The 23,109-nt window shown below is 34.5% G+C and overlaps 2 protein-coding genes across 10 annotated transcripts in view; both read left to right on the top strand.

Moving 5' to 3' along the window:
• The window catches only part of LOC142346094 (aquaporin-5-like), a 54,235-nt gene extending 48,473 nt beyond the window's left edge, over positions 1 to 5,762 (top strand). For all 3 annotated transcript variants that reach the window (XM_075398596.1, XM_075398595.1, XM_075398597.1), the window contains 2 exons: positions 533 to 614; positions 4,991 to 5,762. In XM_075398596.1, the coding sequence (XP_075254711.1) occupies positions 533 to 614; positions 4,991 to 5,287 (379 nt within the window). In that variant the 3' untranslated portion in view covers positions 5,288 to 5,762. The remainder of the gene's footprint in view (positions 1 to 532; positions 615 to 4,990) is intronic.
• A 4,399-nt stretch (positions 5,763 to 10,161) lies between these two features.
• LOC142345647 (uncharacterized) overlaps positions 10,162 to 23,109 on the top strand; it is a 28,953-nt gene continuing 16,005 nt past the window's right edge. The window contains exons 1-3 of one of the 7 annotated variants that reach the window (XM_075397819.1): positions 10,162 to 10,407; positions 10,693 to 11,400; positions 14,770 to 20,965. In XM_075397819.1, coding sequence (XP_075253934.1) covers positions 14,795 to 20,965 — 6,171 coding nt within the window. In that variant the 5' untranslated portion in view covers positions 10,162 to 10,407; positions 10,693 to 11,400; positions 14,770 to 14,794. Of the gene's footprint in view, positions 10,408 to 10,652; positions 11,401 to 14,769; positions 20,966 to 23,109 lie in introns of all 7 variants that reach the window. The other 6 variants (XM_075397820.1, XM_075397818.1, XM_075397817.1 and 3 more) reach the window with 6 other exon arrangements.

Genomic DNA, 23,109 nt, shown 5'->3' on the forward strand with positions numbered 1-23,109 from the left:
GCTGATAGAGATTTTTACTGTTTGCAATAAATATTTTTCATTGAACAACCCAGATTCAAATACATAAAGTGACGTCTATTTTTCTGAAAAATTGACATTATTCCAATGATTACTCTTAATGAATACTCTAAAAGTGTCAATCAGGTACTCCTGTGTGCGACTCAAACCGGTTTGGCACCACCAATGTGTGACTCAATTCGGTCTGGCACCCCTGTGCGCGACTCAAGTCAGACTGATAACAACTGATTTTGTTGATCACAACTGAACTGATCAGAGCTGGCTTAGGTCGCGTACCTCGTCCTCGGTATTGTACCAATTTAATTTCCTAATTATTCAAAAGTAACATAGATCCACAGTGCAACTCGGACAGTTGTCTCGCAAGATTTTTGCTTAAGAGTCTCACAAAATCTATTATTTAGAACATTTGTATATTATAAAGACATATGTAGACAACAACAACACTTTTTTTCTAATAATTGGTCATTTTGGGGTACAACTATGACAATGATGACCAACTTTTTGTTGTTTCCAGATGCATTCCAAAGATTATTGACGGGTACGAGTGGGAGGGCATCCTTCTTGAATTCCTCTTCACATCTATGCTTATAATGCAGGTAAGAATACTATGTTTGAAAGAAAAGAAGTTGACCATGCAATTGACTCAACGTGTAACTGTTGTACCTTAAAGCGCAAAATTATTCCCGATCAAATACCAGAAGAAAATTACATATGAGCAGACCATTCCAGAGACAGCATAGCTCTGATCATACTAGCGCGTCGCCATTTTCTAGAGATCTAACCATATTTGTGGTATGCTGTTTGATTTCAATCACCGATATCGTAATTTGCCTCTGCCCTAGGCTGGTCGAAACATGTAAACCTGTGACTTTGAACCTGTTTTTGAAAATTAGGATGCTATGCGACACCAAATCTGTCCTCGTTTTTTGGTTTAGTTGTATATGAATTGCATCATGCAGCCATTATGAACAATAACGAAAATTAGAAAATATCACCGCCAACGTATAGCGGTGAAAAAATTATCTCCTTTACGGAAAAATGATAAGAGTGTTTGATACGTTTACTTGGGAAAATAAGCACGATAAAGTTATCCAAATTTATCTCTAATTAGGCAATGAACATTTTATAAGATCAGTATTAGAGAGGGAGCCTGTTTTCAGAGCAAACTTTAGTCTTTCGCTGCTCTCATAGGTTTCACCTTGCATTACAGTTGGCTGCGGCTAATCTATCTAAAACTGTTTTGGTTTTAAAAAACTTTGTTCAACATTTTGGTAAGACGTTTTTCAACACTAACTTTTGAACAAGCTCTATGAATTACACATACAAATTTTTGGAAGTACTTCGATTTTTAGAGTTTTTTAGTTGAACTCATCCCTGCAGACGGGGGTGGGATATTGGGCGAAAACGCGATTCGAGAACGCATTGTTTGTAGCCATTAGGCGAATATTTTGAACTTTTATGGACGTTAGGCGAATTCCAACTAAATCACTTAAAGATTGTACTTCAAAATCCACTTGACTCTATAAAAAACTCAAATGTTACTAACCGATTCCTGCACATGAAAATGAGTCAATGAAGCACATTTAAAATGTGTCAATTATGCGAATCAATTTTGCCCAACTGTAATCTTTGGTTAATATATTTGGCAAAAAACGCCGAGGAAAGAGTAGAAAAATGGATAAAAAATATTCATTGCTAATTTTTAAATAGTATAGAGTTATGGGACGTAAAAAATTGTAAGTAAAATGCCATAAAAGCTGGACACAAAAAAATGAAAAGCTACATGTTCTCAATTTTACAACAAATGTGTACGTTTTTGTAAGCTATATCATAAAGAGACATTTGTTAGGGACACTCGAGTACTTTATAGTGTAAATTGGATTTTGAAGTACCATCTTTAAGTGTTTTAATTGTCAATCACCTAATGTCCACAAGATTTTAGTTCAAAAATTTCGCCAAATTGCTACAAAAATTGTGTTTGCCAAATCAAGTTTTTGCCTAATATCCTTCTCCCCCTGCAGACATATGTATTCAGATTTCGTTTTTTCAATGTGTTCTTGGAATCTTGGTGTTAATTTGATCCTCCCCTAAACGTTGTGAACTTCAGTTTAATTCAAATTTGTCGATGTAGTCCACAAGTAGAACGTAACCTTTAGCATTTACAACAATGCTAATTTTGTGGCCTAAATCAATTTTTTGCTGAATAAATTGTTCCGTCAATCATTTTTACGCCGATCATTTTTATTTATAAAAGAACAAAAACTGGAACAAATTACAATTGAGCAATCTTTTTAAAATTTAATGGGGCAAAAAAATTGTAAAAATGCAACGCTAAGACAATTGCAGCAAAAATGGCTGAGTGGTTTGTGTGTTTAGAAAACTCTATCATCAACAAGAAATGACCAGCCAGTCTTTCCCATTTTTAAAAGTTTCCTTGCGAGTTTTTAATTGATAATTGACTCCTCTTTTTTTATCGCAGAATCTTAAATTTAGTTTCAGCATTGATACCTTCATGCCTTGGATTACGAGATTAATTGCAGTTTTCATCTTATTCTGTCAGTTTTTTTATTTTAAGTCCTTGGATATGAAAAAAATGGTTTTGCATGAACAAAAAACTGATAATTTTTAGACGATTTTTTGCTAGCCTGTTATTGAAGATTTCATCCCTCAAGGCTGAGATCTGCAGTCACTATTTTTATGGAAAACTAAGGACATCAGTTAACAGCTAAGGATACTCACTTATGACGTTCACTGTTATATATGAACGGTAACATTGGACTAAGACACATATAAAGGCGTACAATTTTTTGATCCGCTTTTTAGGTTCGAGAAGTAATTGTTTTTCGCAGAGAGAGACCTTGCATTGTGAAAAAAATTCCCGGTGAAGAACATCACTTGATTGAATCCTAGTAATTTTTTATTGATCCTAGTAGGAATCTTTGATTTTTTCTACATAATGTTTGTTTAAATTTGTTTTAATGGGTCTATAGAGAGTCAAGGTTTCTAAATGTATTTACTGAATACCTTAAAAGGATTGTTGTTGGACAAAACCTATTTAAAAATTTGTCTTGCCCTTTGAAGTTTGGTGATCATACGACCTTACCTTGCGATGCTTAGCTTCACTCTAAGGCACAAGAAGTATTTCATCATAGAATTGTTGATTTCGAAAATATTGTAAAGTTTGGTTTCTCGGTTCTAAGTGGAAAAAAATTGCTCTCTGGCTACCAACTTCCTTTAAATAAAATAGTGGGATTTTTTGTTATATTTTTCTGAATAGAGCTTTGCACGTCTAATTTTTTGCGCCTGTTTTTTTTTAAATTTCTTTTTCAATCTTTAGTTAAACAAATTTTCAGAACTACAACTTTCATGAACGCCAGAATAAGAGTTTCTAGTTTTTAACTATTTTCTTCGGTCGACCCTGGTTCGCACATAAAATTCCGACTTTGCAAACGATTTTCAATATACTTAATATAATGAATTAAAAACTTCTCTTGGCCCTGATGTTTAACACAGTTAAACACAGAAAAGGTAGCAATTTTAAAGAATTGAACCTTAGTTGATAGGATCAAGCAATGTTGAATAGATTTGAACTATTTTGCTTGTTTCCGGAATGATTTTAGTGACTTGTTTTTAAAAAAGGCAATGTTTTCCGTACTATCATTTGATGCCGCTTTTATTGCAAGAGTGTCTCTTCAAACTAAATGAAAGAAAATTAATAAAGATCAAACAGACAAATAACAAAAATTAAAAAAAAATTGAAATCTGGGACCTTTTGGAAAAAAGGCCAAAAAATTTGTTCAGACTTATTAAGCTTCCAATCCACCCACCTATCACTTTAATTTTTGCAAATTTTGTACTATTTGATTCTCAGCATCAACAGACATGAGACCCAGAACAAGCACATTTTTTATGAGCGTAAAAATTTGATTTAGTCTGTTATTTGATATCATTTTGTTTGCCATTATTATTATTATTATTATTGCCATTTTGAGTCAATGAACGTTTTAATAGGTATTAAACCCAGAATATCAAGTAAACCCTAAAAAGTTCATGTAAATTAGTCTGAACTCTGTTGAGGAAAGTGCAGGTTCAATTGAACTTCACGTGTACAGATACCTGAAAGGCACTTGAACCTATATAACTCTATTCACAAAAGTTCAGATAGTTTTTCTGGTTCAAGTCTTTTTACCTGAATATCACCTGAAAGTTTCAGGTTTATTACCTGTATTTTTCAGGAGAGATTCCAATCTTTTCACATAAAAATTACACAAAAATCTCGCGTTTATTACCTGAATTTTCAGGTGATATTTAGCTAAAAAAGAACCTGAAAACCCACCCGTACTTTTCGGGTGCCTTTTTTGGTCATTAACAATAAAATTAAATTTCAATAAACAACAACAATAACAACAACAATAAAATTTCAGCTGGTGGCGCCTGAATTTTTCAGGTAAAAATCTGGTAAATTTCGGTCAAGTTTCAGGTTAATTCAGATTCAGTTCGCGTGGGAACAATCGCATAAGCCATTCAAGTAATTTCAAATGCTTTTTAGGTAAATTTACTCGGTCTTTATTTAGATAGTTTTTATAGCTATATCAAATGGAACCATATCATAGTTCTGATTCTTAACCAGTTAAGGCAATGCCGTTTGATTATTCATATCAATGTTACACAGCAACCCCCACCTTTTGTCAATGTTTTTTGTGTTCTTATCAAACTATCATGGGCAGTCACTATCTGTATGACTTTAGCTACAAAATAAACTCAGTAGAAAAGTGGTGATAGTTCAATTACAAATTTAGTAGACTGAAGCAGAGTCAGGTAACCTCGCTTGAAACTTGCACTTAGAAAGTTTTGAAATTCCAGTAGTTTTAAAATTTGGTTTTGTGTGTATGAAAATCTGATATTCTAGCATCTGACACTTTGCCGATCTGGCTTTTAAAAACTTGCGTGTTTCAAACTTCTATCTGTTTAGGTACTGCGGTGCACTGACTCTGAAAGACCTGTCCAAAATGGCAACATAGCTCTCTCTGTTGGTTTAGTTGTCGTTATTGCAAACCTGTGTCTCATTCCAATCACAGGTGGGCCAGTGAACCCGGCTCGTTATGGAGGACCCGCAATTGTGGGCACTCACTGGGACGATTTCGGATTTTACATGTTGGGTCAATTCGGTGCTTCGATTGTCACCCCGTTCGTTTACAGCCCCCTTCTGACGAAAATAAAGTCGGATGTTGCTCCGCCTCAAAGCTATACACTCTCCCAGAAACCATGAGTCAAACCCTGATGTGATTAAATTGTCAATTGAAAATTGTAAGAAGAGTTATAGAAATTCTTAAATCATCAGAAAAAATTGATCAGTTATGGATAATAACATATCAGTGTAACATTTCGTTGCTTTTATAACCCAAGCTGTATCTATCTTTTTACAGAGCCTTAGTGCTCAAAAACAAATTCTAAAAAATGTTGTGCTTTATAATTCAACAAAATACATCATTTATCAATAAAACCAACAATTTGTAAATAAAATGCCAACAATCATCTGTCAAATATGCGGCACGTCTTATGTTGCAATATATGCTTATCCATTTTTAGATAAAATAATGTAGAGAACGGAAAGTTCGAAAAATGTGAACCGCATGAGAACCTGTCCTCAACCTTTTTGTCTTTAAATTATTGTTACCCATCTATAATTAGCAAAACTATATTTTCCTCATTTTTGAATAAATTTGAACTTTTCAAGAGCTTTGTTTTATACGTCTGACAGTAAATAACGGTTATCTTTATGCCGACATTAGATTGTTGTTTAACAGTTATCATTATATTAGATCATGAATCACGATATGAGCTTTATCAATTAGTTTGACACTAAATATTGTTATGGAATGTATTTTAGATTCGTTTAAATAATATCTGCATTTTGTTTTCTCTTGATCTGACATTGTTCAACAACTGCTTAGTTGCTGGTCATTCAATTCTGTCAAATTGTATTCGTTCATTATGTTGTAAAAATCAAGGGAAAAAACTGACTGGTTCGAGTATATGAACTAGGTAAGAATGTTGAAAATTTCTTTCTTATTAGATAACAAGGGTTGTGCTTGATTACTGACTCAATTAAATGATTTTCAGATTTCTTGTGTTAATTGAAAATATTTGAACATTAAAAATAATGCTTGCATGTCATAGAGAACGTTCAACTTTTTCCTTTAAAAAATTCTCTGATTCCCTTAAAAAAATTAAGGCGCTCATAAAAGTGCCATCCGAATACCAACCATCAATTTCTTTTCTGTTGTTTGAAAAATTCTTAACACGATTCCACTAGGAGTGGAATTGTAAAAATCAGCATAAAACTGAAATTTTTACATTTGTATCGTTCTTTGAATAGCAATTTTCAAGTTCTCTCATCTTAAGTTTTATTGAGGCCTATGATCAGTGTGTTTGATATGCATTTTTATGTCTGAGCCTTAATATAAAGTTCGAAAAAAGTTCCGTCTTTCAAGTCACAAAACTTTTCAAATCTTGAAACAATTTACAAAAATATGTTTACAAATATTCCAATCCTCAACGGAATGCAATAGGCAACCGAAAAGCAAGGCTCTAAATATCATCTAAGAAAAGAGAATTTGAATAGTCAATTCAATGTTAGTGTGTTGCTGTGAGAAAACTTTTCGCATTCCGTCAGTTTTTCAAATTTGTTTTCTGCCGCATTTAGAGCTTAGAACCCTCGAATTTTTGATGTAATAGATGACACAGTAAGTTGCTGAAATCCAGCTTTCTGAATACTACTTTATGTTTTCCTTGGAGTTTTTATATGGAAAAAACATTGGGCAATGAAGATATTGCTGCGATGAAGTGTTTAATTGTAAGTTTTGATGACTTCTTTCAAATTGAGGACAAAGTTCAAGCTATAAAAACGAATTGTACAAATGAAGTTGCACTATATCATTGGGGTAGATGGATTGGAAGATTTAAGTTTGAATTTTATTTATTTTCCTATAAAACATTTTGTTGAGACAAGCTAGAAGGCGTTTCGAATAAAAAACATCATTGCTTAAAATTTTTGCATAAAAACTTAAATTGGTTTGAAAACCCTCTAAAATTGACAGTAAAAGCAAGCTAGTACTTTTTTAAAGAAAACCGCACATTATATTTCATTGACATTGTCTCACAAACCTGCTAAACTTGAAATTTTGTTTCATTTGCAAACATAACAATTTGAAGGGTTTTGAAATCAATTAAGTATAGAGCATTCTTAGGCCGGTTGTTTACTTGACAATATGGAAACATGAAAAAAGTATTTTTATTCGACAAAATTAACCTGCAAGCGTATGTTAACTCACCATTTTCAAAGTCTCCATCGAGGCAATATCAAATCAGCTTTAATAAAAATTAACATTTGGACTATTTCGTTTGCTTGTACTCGCAAAAAATAACTGATTTGTACATTTTCAAGAAAGACTTGCTAGAATTTGCTTACGTTGTTCACTTTTTTGCTATATTTGTTTTCTACTACTTTAGTAAACATCAAAAAATCTCCTCAAGTTGTACATTTTGTTCACGAGTTTTTTCAAAACTGATAGACCAAGAAGCAGAAGTTGTACTTGCATTATTGCTGAGATCACGTTTTTAGAAAAAAAATTGTACAATCATATCTATAGCTGAAATTACAAAATTATTTGAACCAATTCTACAATAGGCTTTGAGAACACTGTCAAAAATTTGTCATCAATCATCGTTAACATTCTGCTAAAAATAAATAAAGGATGCTTACAAGAAAAAGTTGTTCAGCCGAGCATGGATGCAGTCACATCTGTTTAAGGAAAATGTAAGAATTGTTTTGAGAATTTTGACTGGGTGAATAAATTGGAATTAATTACCGATATGTCATCAGTCAGTAGTGGTAAAACATATTTCAAGATATCAAATATTATTTTGAGGTTTCGATAAATGCGTTGAATGAATTATCAAAGCTCCCAAAAACTTTGGATATGGAAAGGAAACCTTATCAAGTATTTTGTGGTTCCATTTCTTGGTTTTAATTAAATGTGCGTGGTTTTTTTAAGTGGTCTTTTATAAAGATGCATTCAAATAGCATGTGTAGTTTTTCATGTACAATTTTATTTCACAAGGTTGAGAAACTTTTTTTGCAGCTTCTTGCATTGAAGGCATCGAGAGCGGCAAAAAAACAACAAAAAACCTGATATCCTACGGCAAATCAGTGTTTCATTTTTTTCGAAAATTATGGATTGAGCTACTTTTTTGATAGATTCAATAGCTGAAATTTGAATTTGAACACAAAGTTGATACAAATTCATCCTTATCAGCACTTTTGTAATTTCACGCCGCACGTTTTTTTCGAAAACCCAAAACTTGCATTATAAAACCCATTTAAGTATGAGTAGTGGTCAAATATAGTAACTGCGGTGATGAAAAGAGCCGTTTAAAAACAAATTGCCGCAACTCTTGCAGAATTTGTTTTAGTAGAAAATATCGTCTCGGATAGCATTTTGAAAAAATATAGAGACAGTGACAAAGAATTTGATCCGCATATAACAGTAAAACAACACAGGTTATGCTTGCAAGAATTACGAGGAGACGGTTGTATTTTTACTGCAATATTTTTGTAGCAGCGTGGATTAGACAGCATAACCAACATCTTTCTGTACATTCTAATTATTCTCAAATTTTTTAAAAGCGTGTTTTTTTGTTACTTCATTTCACTAGACAATTTCAAAACATAATTCTTGTGAAAAATGGATGCGGTTTTGAAACTCTTTTTAATGTTGAGTAGAATTCTTTTTGATTTTTCTTTGCTTTTTTTTAAAGATAAATTTGCTGATTCAAAGTGAAGTAGACTTTTGGGACTCAGCGGAAACTAGAAAAAATATAACTTACAGGAGATCAATGTCTCAATTTCAATATAGACAGATTTGTTTTTCTAAATAAAAATGCTTGAAAAAATTGTCTTTTTGGAGAGCTTGTGATTCCTTCGCTCGTATTTTTGCTCGTATTACGTAACTGATAAGTGAATTAAAAAGTTTTATCGGTATAGTACATAAATTTGGTCAGATTTTGAGTTAAAACTGGGAGCAGCGTTCGCCCTTTATTGAAACTATAATTGCAACAACTTTGGACTCCATGAATTTTTTTTTCCGATTGTCTTGAAAGTATCTGTTTTTTCTGTTGTCCTGTGAACAAACTGTCAAGTCCATGAATTCCTGTGACATTTAAAAATAAAAAAAAATTTAAAAAAGCTTTAATAATGCGATAATTGTCTGCAATTCGATCTTTCGGTTGTAATCGAAAAACCTTTCAACCTGATGGATTGTAAATGTATTGTAAAAGTATTTTACTTGATCATTTCACTTTGTGCTTTGGCTTTTTTAAATAAAATTTTAAAAAATGGTTAAAAGACTTTAAACATTTTCTTTTTGGCTTTTTATATCAATGGGAATAATTTCATCTGAAATTCTATGCCTGATTTAGTATTTAGTATTTTCAAATCAATTTGGATTAGTTTGTTTGAACAAGAGAGCAACTGAATAATATATGTTTATTTTAAAAATGTAAAAATTAGTTTCTATATTATCAACTAATCAAAACACAGCTCAAGCAGAAAGAACTCGTTAATATTAATGAATATTAATGAGAATAAAATTAACTTTGAAATTTTAGCAGAGAAATCATTATGGCAAGACTATAGTCTTGCCATAATGATTTCTCTGCTAAAGTTTCAAAGTTTTGCAAGATCTGCCTGAATCCTACAGGATAACCATTCTGTCTCCTCTAGTGCGTGTTTTCATGTTTGAATCAGAATCAACTGAAAAATTACCATTATGAGCTACAATTTTGCTATCTTTGAATTCTACTATTGACTCCCAAGCGTACGTTCTCAATGATGGCTCTGCTGGTCAAGCAATTAAAAACTCGTTTCAAACTGAAGATGAAATACCAAACGCCCCCTAATAAATTCTAGTTTTTTCACTGTTTATATTACAAATCGCAGTTTGCTTTTTCAGGTCATTGGCTCATTCAACTTCACAGATTATATCTAGCACTCATTATGACATATGTTGAGCGTACAGATGTATTCATGCGGTGCATTACATGATAATTGATGAGAACAAATCGTCCGATTACGATGTAATCATAGTAATGAATAGGAGACATTAAAATGACCAATAAAAATTATGCAAGATAAAAATGCCTCCAATAAAAACATTATTCATCAGTGCATTTCAGTTTCGAGTTTCATAATCGCTTATATTTTTCCAAAAAAAATGCGAAGCTTTTTATGAATCAGTTTGAAATGCTTTTTGATTTGTTTTGCTGTTACATCAAACTTTGCAATCAGTTCATTAACTTCTGCGAAGAACTAAGTACACCCAGGCTGAGGTCCCAGACCAAAAGTCCATATGTTTAGATCAAAATAAACGCACAAGGGGTGGGCGTCCTGCTTTCGAAATTGCCCGGTCTAGAAACACGAATGAATGCACGAAAGTCTGGCCATAGGCAACTTTGAACGCGCGAAATTCTGTGCATACTCTCTTTCGAGCAGTTTTTTTTTCTACGGGACGGTCTGGACATAGGCGCTTGGTCTGGGATTGCCGGGATTGCTCACTTTCGGTCTGGTACCTCAGACTGGGTACTTCTTTATCTTTATTTTATGAGCTATAATAGAAATAAAGATGATGCTATTGTAAAGACGTTGTTGGAACCCCATTGCCACAAAATTATCAATTACCCTTCCAATTTCCCAATAAATACTGTTTTTGACTTTGATTGAAGTGCCTATAGTCTCGTCTTAAGCACTTCTAAATAGATGATCAATTTAACTCAAATTAGTTATCATGCCCCCTTGACATCAATTACATTATCTAACTTTATAATCTAGATATGATTAATAATAATTAGTTATCGATCCATCGTTATTTAAATAGATCTGAATACCTGGAATCGAAAAAGTGGCAGCGCTGTTATTTCAATAGTTAACAGTAAATATCATTAACTCCATAATTAAACCATCATATCGACAGTGTCAAACAGTTTAACTGAAGTTAAGACACAAAGGAGGAAGTTCAGCTGATTACATTGTTGGTTTTATTCATTCACATATTTTACATAGTAAATAAAGTTCAAAGTGTTATTATTGACAATATGGCCGCATCAAATCCTCATTTGAGATAAGTTTCAAAATTTAGAGTTACACGCGCTTTGATGTTACTCATACTTACAGTTAACAAAACTCTAGGTTTACGCATTTGTGTATCCCTATTCAGAGCTCATTTTGGATTTTATCTTTGCAGAGATGCGTTTCTTATTTTCAGGCAACTATTAGCCATTAGAGAAACGACACTTGAAATGATGCAGGAGTTCTTGCATTAATCTGTGCGTCGCATAGAATTATCCAACAAACACTTTCTAGCAAAATTTTCATCAAAAGTAAAAATGTTTTTTGCACGCAATTTCAGTTATCAGATCTTTTTGTAATTAAGATTAGATATTTAGTAGTGGAGTTTTGAAGTCTGACCTGCATATAATTTTGAACTCGGGTACTGACAATTATAGTCCTGCCAACTTTTGAAGATATATTATCAGCGCGTGGAATATGTCTAAGGACAGTAAGCCCTTCTTGAAATAAGAGCCAGTGTTCCGTCTTTTTATCACTGTACTGGTAATGTTGTCAGATTTTAGTTTTGATTCGCCTGTCGCAAAACTATTTGAAAAAATGATAATTATAAGTTTACTGCTGCCAGAATCCTCATCATTTCATTGTAAATTAAGATAGTTCAGTTCTTGCTGTCTTAAAAAATGCATCTACAGAATTTTCGTATCAATGCTATTAAAAAAACTGTAAGAAGCTGAATGGGAGAAACTAATTTTAAGAGTAAAGAAATCAAAAAAATATCTCCAAAGATACATATAAAAGATGGTTTTCTCTCATTGGACTAACTCCTGGTAGAATCTTTTATCAATTTAGCTGATATAACCCGTCGCTGGAGTATTATTTTTTAGCTGCTTCATTTAACCAATCATCTTTTGTTATGAAATCGTTTTTAGAAACAATAAATATCAAAATAATAAAAATCATTTTTCATAGGTTCTGGTTACCTCGGTAATGTTGAGAGAAATACGCTTCAATGCCTAACATACCGACGATCCCTTACGTTTAAGTACGGATTATACCGAAGATCTCGTACGGTCAAATACCGAACATACCGAATCTCTATTGAATCCAAAAATGACGATACTTACTATTTTTACTTTTAAAACCGACAAAACCGGACAAACCGAACGCACCGACGGTTTCTAACGTATGAAACCAAACATACCGTCCCCTTCTTAACAATTTTTTGTCGCTTCTGTTCAGTTTTCACAAATAGACTACCCAAATTTTCTTTTTCTTTCCTTTAGTCTAAAGCCTAGAGGAAAACAATAAATGCTGCACGACCCTTGCAAAATAGGAGTGGAAAAAATCATAGCTGCGTCACACACTAACCGTTGGCATTGTTTCGCGTTTTTGGCGTTGTTTCTCATAACAGCTGCCATTTGTATTCTTGTTAGTGGTTTTATCTGCTAACTTTGTGTTTTATGACATTAAAATCACGAGTTTTCGTAATTGAAAAAAAAATTCGCATTGTTATTTGGTTCCTTTTGAAATCTATTCTCAATATCCTAGTAATGATATTATCCATTCGCTTAGAGAAGACTTCCAATGGATCATAGATAAAATTTTGATTTAAAAGTTTTGGTTTAAATGGCTTCCACGCTTTCTATTCGCATTTCTGCTTAATTTTTTTTTGGTTTTTGCCTTTATTTGTCGTTGTTTTCATAACCATAGGACTTATTGTCATGTCGTATTAATAATATATTGATGACAAACATAATCGTCTTCCCATACAGTCATAACGTAGCGTATTTTTCAGATTACTTTAAAAGCTCTTGAATTTAATGGCTGTTAATATTTTTAAAAAAAAATTCGTTTTTTTTGGGACATTAACCAACCTTAAACATATTTTCGTGAACTCTGGGTCAGCCTCAGTATTGACAAGACCTCCATCTTTTTTATTGCAACTAAAATTAATCGGGTAAGCGGTTTTACCTTCCAGCAATTAGTTTTATGACCTCAATAAAACGAGTTCTCATAACTTTTTAATTTTCGGACATTTTTATTGTAATGTTGATGACATTTCAATTTTCATCACAGTATCCTAATATTTATAGTTTCCAGTGGCTTAGAGCAGACTTTAAATGGATCAAAGACAAAATTTTCAGAGAAAAGTTTATGGTTTAATGGCTCCGACACTTTTTTGAATTTTTCTACAGAATTTTTGGATTTTGCCTGCTTTTGTTGTTGTTTTCATAATCGTAAGACCTATTTTAATGTCTTATTGATGATTTCAGATTGACAAACATATTTATGTTCCCATTGAGGAATATATTTGCATATTTATTGACTTCCGCTCAGAGCTATGGAATTTAGTGGCTGTTAAGACTTTTAAAAAAATTTTTTTTTGAATATCAGACTTTATTAAACCTACTTCTATGATCTGTAAGTCAATCTCAGTAAAGACAGCAGTACCCCTCTCACTTTTTCTGCCTACAAATTTATTCTGTTAGCTGGTTTAACTACCAACTTTTGGTGTTAAGACTTCGATGTCACGAGTTTTCATAAATTCAAAAAAAATTCGGCTTTTCAATGTAATTTTGGTTCCTTTTGAAGTGTTATCTCATAATCGGAACATTGATAGATACGAATGGCTTAGAGAAGACTTCCAATGGTTTACAGATAAAGTTTTCAGAGAAACCCTTATGATTTCAATGGCTTCGACACTTGATTCTCGCCCTTTTCTAATGATTGTTTGGTTTTTGCATGTATTTGTTGTTGTTTTTATAATCTTAAGACTTTTTATCTCCAGTTGATGACTTACATTTGACAAATATCTTTTCTTTCTTATTGAAGTATAGCTTAGCGTACTTTTGACATCCCTTGAAAGCTATTGAGTTTAATGGCTATGATAAAACTTTTTTTCTCAAAAATTCGTATTTTTATTATATTTGTTCATACTTTTAAAGTCATATTGCTAAGAAAAGAACAACCACAATGCTGTTAAAAAAGTATATGAACTTAGAAAAAATTTTACCCAAAAAACTTCTCTTTTCTTCGGCTCGACACTTTTCTCGCTCACTTTTTTCTGAACTTGCTGTTTTTGCCTTTTTTAATGCTTCGTGTATTCGTAAAATGCTGACTGGTCTCTTAGGCTTCTAATTAATAATTGAAAAAATGATGTTAGTCAATGCAACCTGTTTATGGCAAAAAATTATTAAAGCTTATGATATTCTTCGATTTCAAATACTTTTTTGTATTTTTCAGTTTTCATTCTTTTCGTCAACTTGTAACTTATTTTCATCAATGAGAGGTTCCATTTCGCTTTTTTCGTTCTTTGTTTTTCCTCGTAGTCTTTCTAGTGACAGATTTTGTGAGCGCTGCATCGGGGCGTGGTGTTATGTAAATCAATTAGTAGTTTGGTTGCATTACGATTTTTTTAATCTCAAATATCTATTTTTGATTATCTCATCAGGTTGACAATTAAGTCAAAAATGTCGATGATCTCGGGTCGGAACATCATGTGCGAACGCACATTAACGAGCATCCTTTTTTAATCTAATTACCTTTCTACAAGGTTGCGGTCAATTTTAAGCATATAAAGAACTCACAATTTGCCCAAAATTTTGTTGGAAAAGTTTTTTTCAAAGAAAGGAGGTATTGTAAATCGAGAGCATGAGCAAACTAGTCAAGAAAATTACCAAAACTCAGTCGAAGAACTTATACCAGAATAAAGACGAAGGCAATGCTGAAACATCGGAATTAAAGATCGAGTCGGCAATCAGTCAGCTACGAGATGAAAGTCAAGAAGAGCCGAAGGGAAAACCAGCAGAGGTGTTTCAGGAACAGATACCCAGGGAGCCAGGTTTCAGAGTTGAGAAAATTGAACAAAATTCTCAAGGGTCAGCCGTAGATCAAGTGAAACAAGAAACGGAAGTTGAATCAAAACTAACAAAACTGAAAGGCGGATCTGTAATTTCATTTGACGAAGCTGCTTTTCGCGCCAAGTTAAGAGACGGAATGAAGAACACAGTTCTTAAACAGGTGAAAAAAGAGAGTACAAAAGAATCGAAAAGTGAAACGAAACGTATTGTCTCATATGGAACTATAGATGAGTCAGATCCAAAGGTCACTCAGAACGTTACAGGGAGTATTATAACTTCGACTTACGTTATTGATGAGCCAGAACAAAGAAACAGTTCATATTTGGTGTCAAGCAAATCTGGTACGGACCTCAGTGGCACATCAGAAGGAATTAAAACTTTTGTTGTAACTCAGTCTATGAATGAGAGCGGAAAAGCAATGAACGAGCAAACGGCACAAATGCTGTCAAAAGCAATCTCAAGTGAAAGTGCCTCAAATTTTACTGAGAATCCAGAAAGTATCGATATTGGACGAGAGTCTGGGAAAGACTTCAGTACTGCTTCAGAGGGCTTGAAGACTTATGTTGTTACCAAGTCCATACATGAAGATGGAACGGGAACAAACGACCAATCATCTCAACTAGAATCGTTTGGAGCATCAGGCGAAAGTTCTGCAAACGTCATTACGACTCGCAAAATTATAAAAACTTCGACAATGAGCGATGCAGGGCAAAGCAACCGCAGGTCGATGACCATAACTGACCGCAGATACGTGTCCAAATCTGAAGATGATTCCGATATGGACTTTCTCGAAGCACGCGAGGGGATCCAAACGCTAATGGTCGGTCAAATAGGTCAAAGTTCTGAACAAAAATCAATAAGCACTATTACTGGTCAAAGCTTTCAAAATTCGGGAGAACCGATTGTGATCACACAAAAAATGAGAGAACAAATGACGACTTCAGGTTTCAGTGGAGGAGAGAGCAGAGATGCAACAAGTCATGAAATATGGCAAGATTACGAAAAGAATCCTTTGGTCTCTTCCAGAACATCCTCAACAACAACAAGGACTGTTGTAGTTAGTAATTCAGTATCTGGCCGGGAGGTTGAGGAAAGTATTGAGGGTAAAACTGAGCAAAAAGAACTAAAAATTTTTAATCAGCTGCCAGCAGAAAAAGAATCCTTGAGTTCAAATCAGACTGGAACTATTCAGCAAGAGAAATCTGGAAACACAGAATTGATTGAGCCAAATGACAGGGAAAATTTGGGGTTCGCGTTTTCGCAAAATATAACCAGCAAATCGGATGTGGGTTTCAGTGAGACAGAAGAAGACTCACAGAGCTCAGTTGTCAACTTGCCGGAAGAACAACATAGGCAAAAGCCAAAAACTGCTAATAGTAAGGGAATGTCTTTATTTTTGAAAGAGGAGGCAAAATTTCGAGCTAAGGTGAGAGACGGAGTGAAGAACACCGTCTTGAAACGAGTGAAAAGAGATAGCAAAAAGGAGTCGAAAAGCGAAACAAGACAGACTATTTCAACTGGAACCACAGCTGAGTCAAAAACAGAAGTCACCCAGAGTGAGCACGAGGGGTTAACCCCGTCAATATCTGCCATAGATCAAGAAGAACAAAAAACTAATTCAGATATGGCACCGCCTAAAGCTGTCGATGACTTTAGCATTACATCGGAGCAGATGAAAGCTTCTCTCGTTACTCAGTCGATAAATGAGGACGAAAAAAGGACGAACGAGCTAACATCTCAACCTAAGTCAACAGGGGGCATAAGTGAGATCACTTCAAATGTTACTAGTACTAACAGAATCATGGATATTGGACTAGAAACTGGGAATGAGCTCAGTTCTGTATCACAAGGTATGAAAACGACTCTTGTTATGCAATCTACGAAAGAAGGTGGAGAAAGAAAAATCAGCCAATCAAGAGGTATTGAAGCGTTCGGCGGAAGTAACAAAACTACAGTAACATCAACCATTTTTGAGCCTACCCAAAGCAGCACACTGAAAACAACCGAAAGTGAGAGCGAAGGCTCATCAAAAGAACGAAAAATTTCGAATGTGACTGAGGTAAGGGAAGTGAGACAAACTTCACAGGTCATCCAATCAGGATCAGAGGGTACGATAGAGGTATCGTCAAATAGGAAATCAGAGCAAAATTTTCCTTATCCAATTTCTGAAAAACCAAATTTTGTCGTTGGTAAATCAGAACAAATAACAACTTCGGCCGTAAGTGGCGGTGAAAGTATGGAAAAAACTAGTGACGAATTTGGGAAAACTGACGAAAGCAGCATTCTGAGTGGTTTAAATATAGGAACGACCCGGACGATAGATTTTGAATCAGTCTCTAGCCAGGTCAGGAAAAATAGTCGGGCAAATCAAGTTTATTCACCCGCACCAACAGGTATGTCAGATATTAAAAACACGACAAAATTCGAGAAATTAACTTTAACTTCTGTTTCCAATCTGTCGCAACCATCTGAGAGAGAAGAAATAAACCATGTGAACAAAAACTTGTTTTCATCAATGACAGTGGGCCAATTTGATGCGAAAGTTGAAGATAGAAACAAGCCAGTGTCGAAACAGTCAGCGATAGAGTTTTCGGGAAAATCGAGTAGCAAAATAATAACCAATGACTCAACCGCGACAATAAATGATTCTGGTAGTAAAGTGCTAGAAACACGAGACAGAAGCAAAGCGATATCTGTCGAAACGATTGAGGAAAACAATCATGTGAAGGCTGCTTCTGATGGTGATAAAAAACTGTCAATAACAACAGTAAACAAAACTGAGATTATGAAGTCTGGAGAGGTAGTTGATAACGAAGAAATGGTTCAACCGTCTAAAAATAAGGAGGAAAAAAATGGTACACAAGAATGGGCGCGTTCAAACAAAATATTGATTGGATCCCAAACGGAATTGACAGAAAGAACAGGAAAGGAACAGGAAATAGGAACCTCAATTATCAGCCAATCTCAAAACAGTGAGGAAACTGAAAGAAAAAATGCGGTAAACTTGACCTCTTATCCTGAATTAAAGGAACTTGATATGGACTTCGACAAAACACAGAGAGAAGAAATATTATCTAGAATGCACAAAGTGACCGAAAATAATCAGAAAGATTCAAACGTCAATGGCATAGACAGTTTCAAAATTGAGGAAAACCTCGTAGGCACTGAAAATTATGAAAAACGAAGCACTGAATCAGATCAAGAAAAGTCTAATTTACCAGATTTCAGATCCCTGCGAACGGAAAAATCAGAGGAAAATTCAATTGCTTCTAACGGATCACATTTTGACATGAAGGAAACTGAGACTTTTGAAAAAATTTCCATTCAAGCTCCGGTGCCGAACTTTGAAAAGAATGGTACTGTGACCTGGGAAGAGAAGATCAGAAAACTTGAAGAAAGCCTGAAGGAAAATTCCTCAGTGCAGGGTGTCGGTGCAACACGTGAGAAAGGTTCAAAAGACCCCTCTGAGCAAAACGCTACGTCAGACGACAGGACAAAAACTGTGGAAAACTTCAAAAAATTGTCTGTAACAGAATCAAAATCAGACAACAGCGAAAAATCTGAAGAATTTGTTAAAGAATATTCTGTACAAGTTTTTCCATTGGAAAACAGAACAATAACTACTGATGGGCTCAAAGAATCTGCAGTTCAAAGTTTTGTATCGGAAAACAGAAAAGGGTCCCAGGTTGGCCAGAAAGAGTTTTCGGTACCGAAATCAGAGTCTGACATTGTAAAAAATGCAGATGGAGCTAAGAAGTCTTCTCCAATAAACTTCTCATTCGACTTCAGAGAAAGCAAAGAGGACAGCATCCAAGAATCCCATCAAGGAAATTTTTCAACGAATGACAGAGAAAAGTCCGAAGTTAGCGTTGAAGAGCTTGTTGTTGAGAAAACCTCAAGGAAGGACAAAGTTATAAAAGAAAATGCAATCGAAGAATTTTCCGTACAAAAAAGTGCATCGCACGACATAAGAGAAGCTGAAGTCTATGTTGAAGAACTCTTAAATACGGATTCCATATTATCAGTCAATAGAGCCAAGCCTGGAGATGAAGTTAAGGATGCTGCTGTACCAACTACTGTATTGATTAGCACAGTAGAGCCCCAGGGTGTCATCAAAGAGTCTGTTATTCCAAGGACTGTATTGGAGGATAAGGTGGAGCTGGTGGCTGGTTACAAGGACACCTCTGAACAAAAGTCCTCATTGGATGAATCAGTAACGACTCAATTCGACATCAAAGAAATTGCAGTACCACAGACCTTAAAGGGTGACCGTGTGAAACTTGACGTCGGTCTGAAGCAAAAAACTGAACCAGATACATCATCGACTGAAACCGTAAAAACAGAGTTAGGGGTCAAACAGTCTGTTGTATCAAAGACGTACTTGAACGACACACTTAAACCCGATGTCGAAGGTCAAAAGTCTGCTGTAACAAAGACCAGAATGGATGAAATTGATGTTTCCAAAGTTGCTATTTCACAGTTGTCTGAAGCAAGAAGATCATTGGATGACGGAATAAACTCTGAGGTTGTCGTTAACGTGCCTGATATATCAATGGCATCATTGACTAGCGAAATAATTCCTGAAGTTAAAGAAGTCAAGGTGCTTAATGTATCAAGAACCTCATCAATTTATAAAGTGAAACCAGAGCATGTCGTCAAAGAGTCTGATGTAAGAAAGACCGCATTGGATAACCGTACAGAGCGGCCAGAGTTTGGCTTCACCAGTTCTGTTGTTCCAGAAACCTCAGTCGATGACAAAGCAAAGGTCGAAGAATTTAGTTTCAAAAACTCTACGAAACCCAAGACCTCATTAGATGACAACTTTAAACCTCAGGTCGGTGTTGAAAAGTCCGCAAAATCAGAAACCTCAACTAATGACACAGTAAAAGCTGGTGTTGGCGTAAAGGAGAATGCTGCACCGAAAGCCTTGTTTGATGACTTAGTGGAACTTGAGGCTGATGTCAATGTGTCTGCTGTAGCAGAAATCCCATTGGATGACAAAGTTAAAGCTGGAGTTGGCGTCGAAAATTCCACGAAACCAAAAGTCTCATTAGATTACCAAAATCCTGCCAAAACTGTTCAACAAAAGGCTCCTGTATCACTGGAAAAAACTATAACTGATCTTGTGGAGACAACCCAGGATAATGAACAAAAATTGAACAGTTCAGTTACTGAAGGGCCAATAAGGGGAAATATACCAGAAGAAAACGCGGAATTAACTCAATCCGTTAAAACAGACGAAATTGAGGTACCAATAGTCGAAGCAGAAATAGCGACAGTTTCTTCAATAAACAAAGAGCTGAGTCAAGAAAGCCAAAAAGAAAGTGAAGTACCAGCGGAGAATTTTGCGCCCGATCGGCAACCAGAGAAAATAAAGGCGAAGACAGGCTTCTTTAGTTTTCTTCCATGGAACTTTTTTACGTTTAGCCCTCGAGATACAGAGAAAAAACCAGATGCGAACCAGAACAATTCAAACGATTCAAACTATGAGAAAGCAGACCCAATGGATCATTCTGATTCTGAGAGAAAACAGAAGCCTACCCAAAAAGAAACAACCATTGAAATTGGGGAAGGAAAGGATGAAACACTGGGAAAAATTGATGTCGAAACAGAAAACCCGGAGATCGCAGATGACGATGAGCAGCCGACACCAGAGAGCCAAGAAGACTGGGAAATTGTTGACCCAAAACATGACGATTTTCAACCACCAGTGAGCTTGGATCTACCCAAAGTAACCACCCAACAATTGCCCGAGGAAGTGAAGGTGAAAATGTCAGTAGCTGAGAAAAGCACAGAAAATAAAGAACAGAACAAAATCAAAAATGGGCGTGTTAATTCTTACGGTTCAGTCGACAAATCTAACTTGGCACCTCTTGGAAATCCTGAAAATTTGGACATTTTTCGTACTGATTCTGATCACCAGCCGCCAAAAACAACAACAGAAGATACAAGAATCGAAATGGTTAGTGGTTAATTTAATTCTGCTCTGAGAGAATCAACTACTATGAAAAATTGCGACAACAACAATAATTCGGATAAAAGCAAGCTTGAAGCGCTCCTTGAAATACAGGCTAGTTTGTGTTACAGACTACAATCTAACTGCGCCCCCGAACTCCACGTACGATTCAGTACCGGGCATGTATATACCAGGAAAAAAACAAGTCTTTCAAATAAAATCAGTACTGAATCATTACAATATCAGGTGTATTAGCCCTATCAAACTTGTGTCTCACTTGGCAAGTTGATTCCCAAATCAAAGCTTTTCGAAAAAAATGCGAGTAAAATTTCTGAAACTCGAAAAATTTTGTAATGTGCCACGATTTTGGGATTAGTTTTTAACCATCTTCCCGGGGTGCACGTAAAACACCCCACAGCTATCACAATTGGTCAACTAGGACCCTGGGTGGTCAGAAGTGGTCACAATGATGCAATATCAGCCAGATTTTAGCCATATTCAGCAATTTTCTACCGAATTACATCCCCAAAATAGACAAAATCGCCATTTTTTTTTTGAAAATTTCAGATGAACTCTGTCTACACTATCTATAATGGCAAAATTGTAGACTTTTTTGTTCCGACCCCACTTGTGGGGGAAGGAACTATATACTCAAATGGGTTTTTTTTTTTTTTGTTCAGTGAATTTTGGCCGATCGATATATTCGTCGTAGAGAAATGTGAGTGGTATCATTAAAAAGCTGGTCCAGCGTAGAATTCAAAAGTAAAAAGATTTTTTTGAATTTCGTTTTTTTTTCGAGGAGTTATCGAGGATTGAAGTTTTGTGTGAACAATGGGATCTTTAGCATGATTGTTCACTTTTAGTACAATTTTCTTCAAACTAAGATCTTTTTTACGAAAACATTAATTCAAATTTCTATAAAAAGAATAAATTTTGAGTTCGTAAAAGTTGAATGCAAGGCGATAGAAAGACTAGTTCTGGTCTCATAGGGAAGTTCACTATCAAAAAAAAATCGAACTCTAATTGAGAGCCTTTTTTTAATAAAACTTTTCTCTTTTTTGCTTTTTTAAGTCACCTAGAGACAAGTCACATTTTATATCGACGTTCTATTAATGACAAAACTCCTTTATAGTCGAATGAAGCGCAATGAACAAAAAACGTCGTTTTCAAGGAATTGCTCATGTTTTTTTTGGCTTCGATTCTGAGTTTTCGTAATTTTGAATGAAATTTTGAATTTCTTTTTGAAGTTTTACTATTTTTTTTTGGAGTCCTATGGTAGGGATTCATTGACTAACAGTGCAATATGTTCCATAATGAGCATTAAGTGAACATGTCTATTTCATTGAGGGGGCGGCTAATGGCTGTTAAGACTTAAAAAATAATTTTTCGAATTTTTTTTTGAATATTAAAGAATCATAATCTTATTATAGTGAATTGTAAGTCAGTCCAGGGGTGAGAGCACCCTCTTCCTTCCTACTGCAACCAAAATTAAACTTGTTAGCGGTTTTATCTTCTATCTATTGGTTATATGACTTCAATGACAAAAAATTTCAATTTTTTAAAATTTTTTTTGGATTTTTACGTATTATTGGTTACTTTTGAAATCTTATCACATTATCCAAATATTGACAGTTCCCATTAGCTTAAAAATGATGTTCTGTGGATGACCAATAAAAATTTTAAACAAAAATTTATGGTTTAAATGGCTTCGACACGTTCTTCTTGCACTTTTCTACTGATTTTTTGGTTTTCTCCTGTTTTTTTTTGTTGTTTTAATAGTCATTATACTTACTGTGATCTCATAATGAATACCTATGCATGACAAACATAAATGTACTGCCACCGGGGCATCTTTGAGCGTTTTTATTGACTTCCGTTGAAAGCTATTGAATTTAATGTCTGTTAAAATAAAAATCACTTTTCGAAAATTTTATTTGAACAATAACAATTCCTAAATTTTTCTTGAACTGTTAGTGAGTTTCAGTATTGACTGGACCCACTTGCTTTTTACTGCGACTTAAAATATTCTGTTTAGCTGTTTTATCTTCTAGCTATTGGTTATATGACTTCAATGACAAAGATTTCAATTTTTTTAAATTTTTTTTTTGGATTTTTTGAATTTTTGATCACTTTTGAACTCTTTATCACAT

The sequence above is a fragment of the Convolutriloba macropyga genome, chromosome 9 (assembly GCF_964194025.1).
Source record: "Convolutriloba macropyga chromosome 9, txConMacr16.3, whole genome shotgun sequence".
Taxonomy (NCBI): Eukaryota; Metazoa; Xenacoelomorpha; order Acoela; family Convolutidae; genus Convolutriloba; species Convolutriloba macropyga.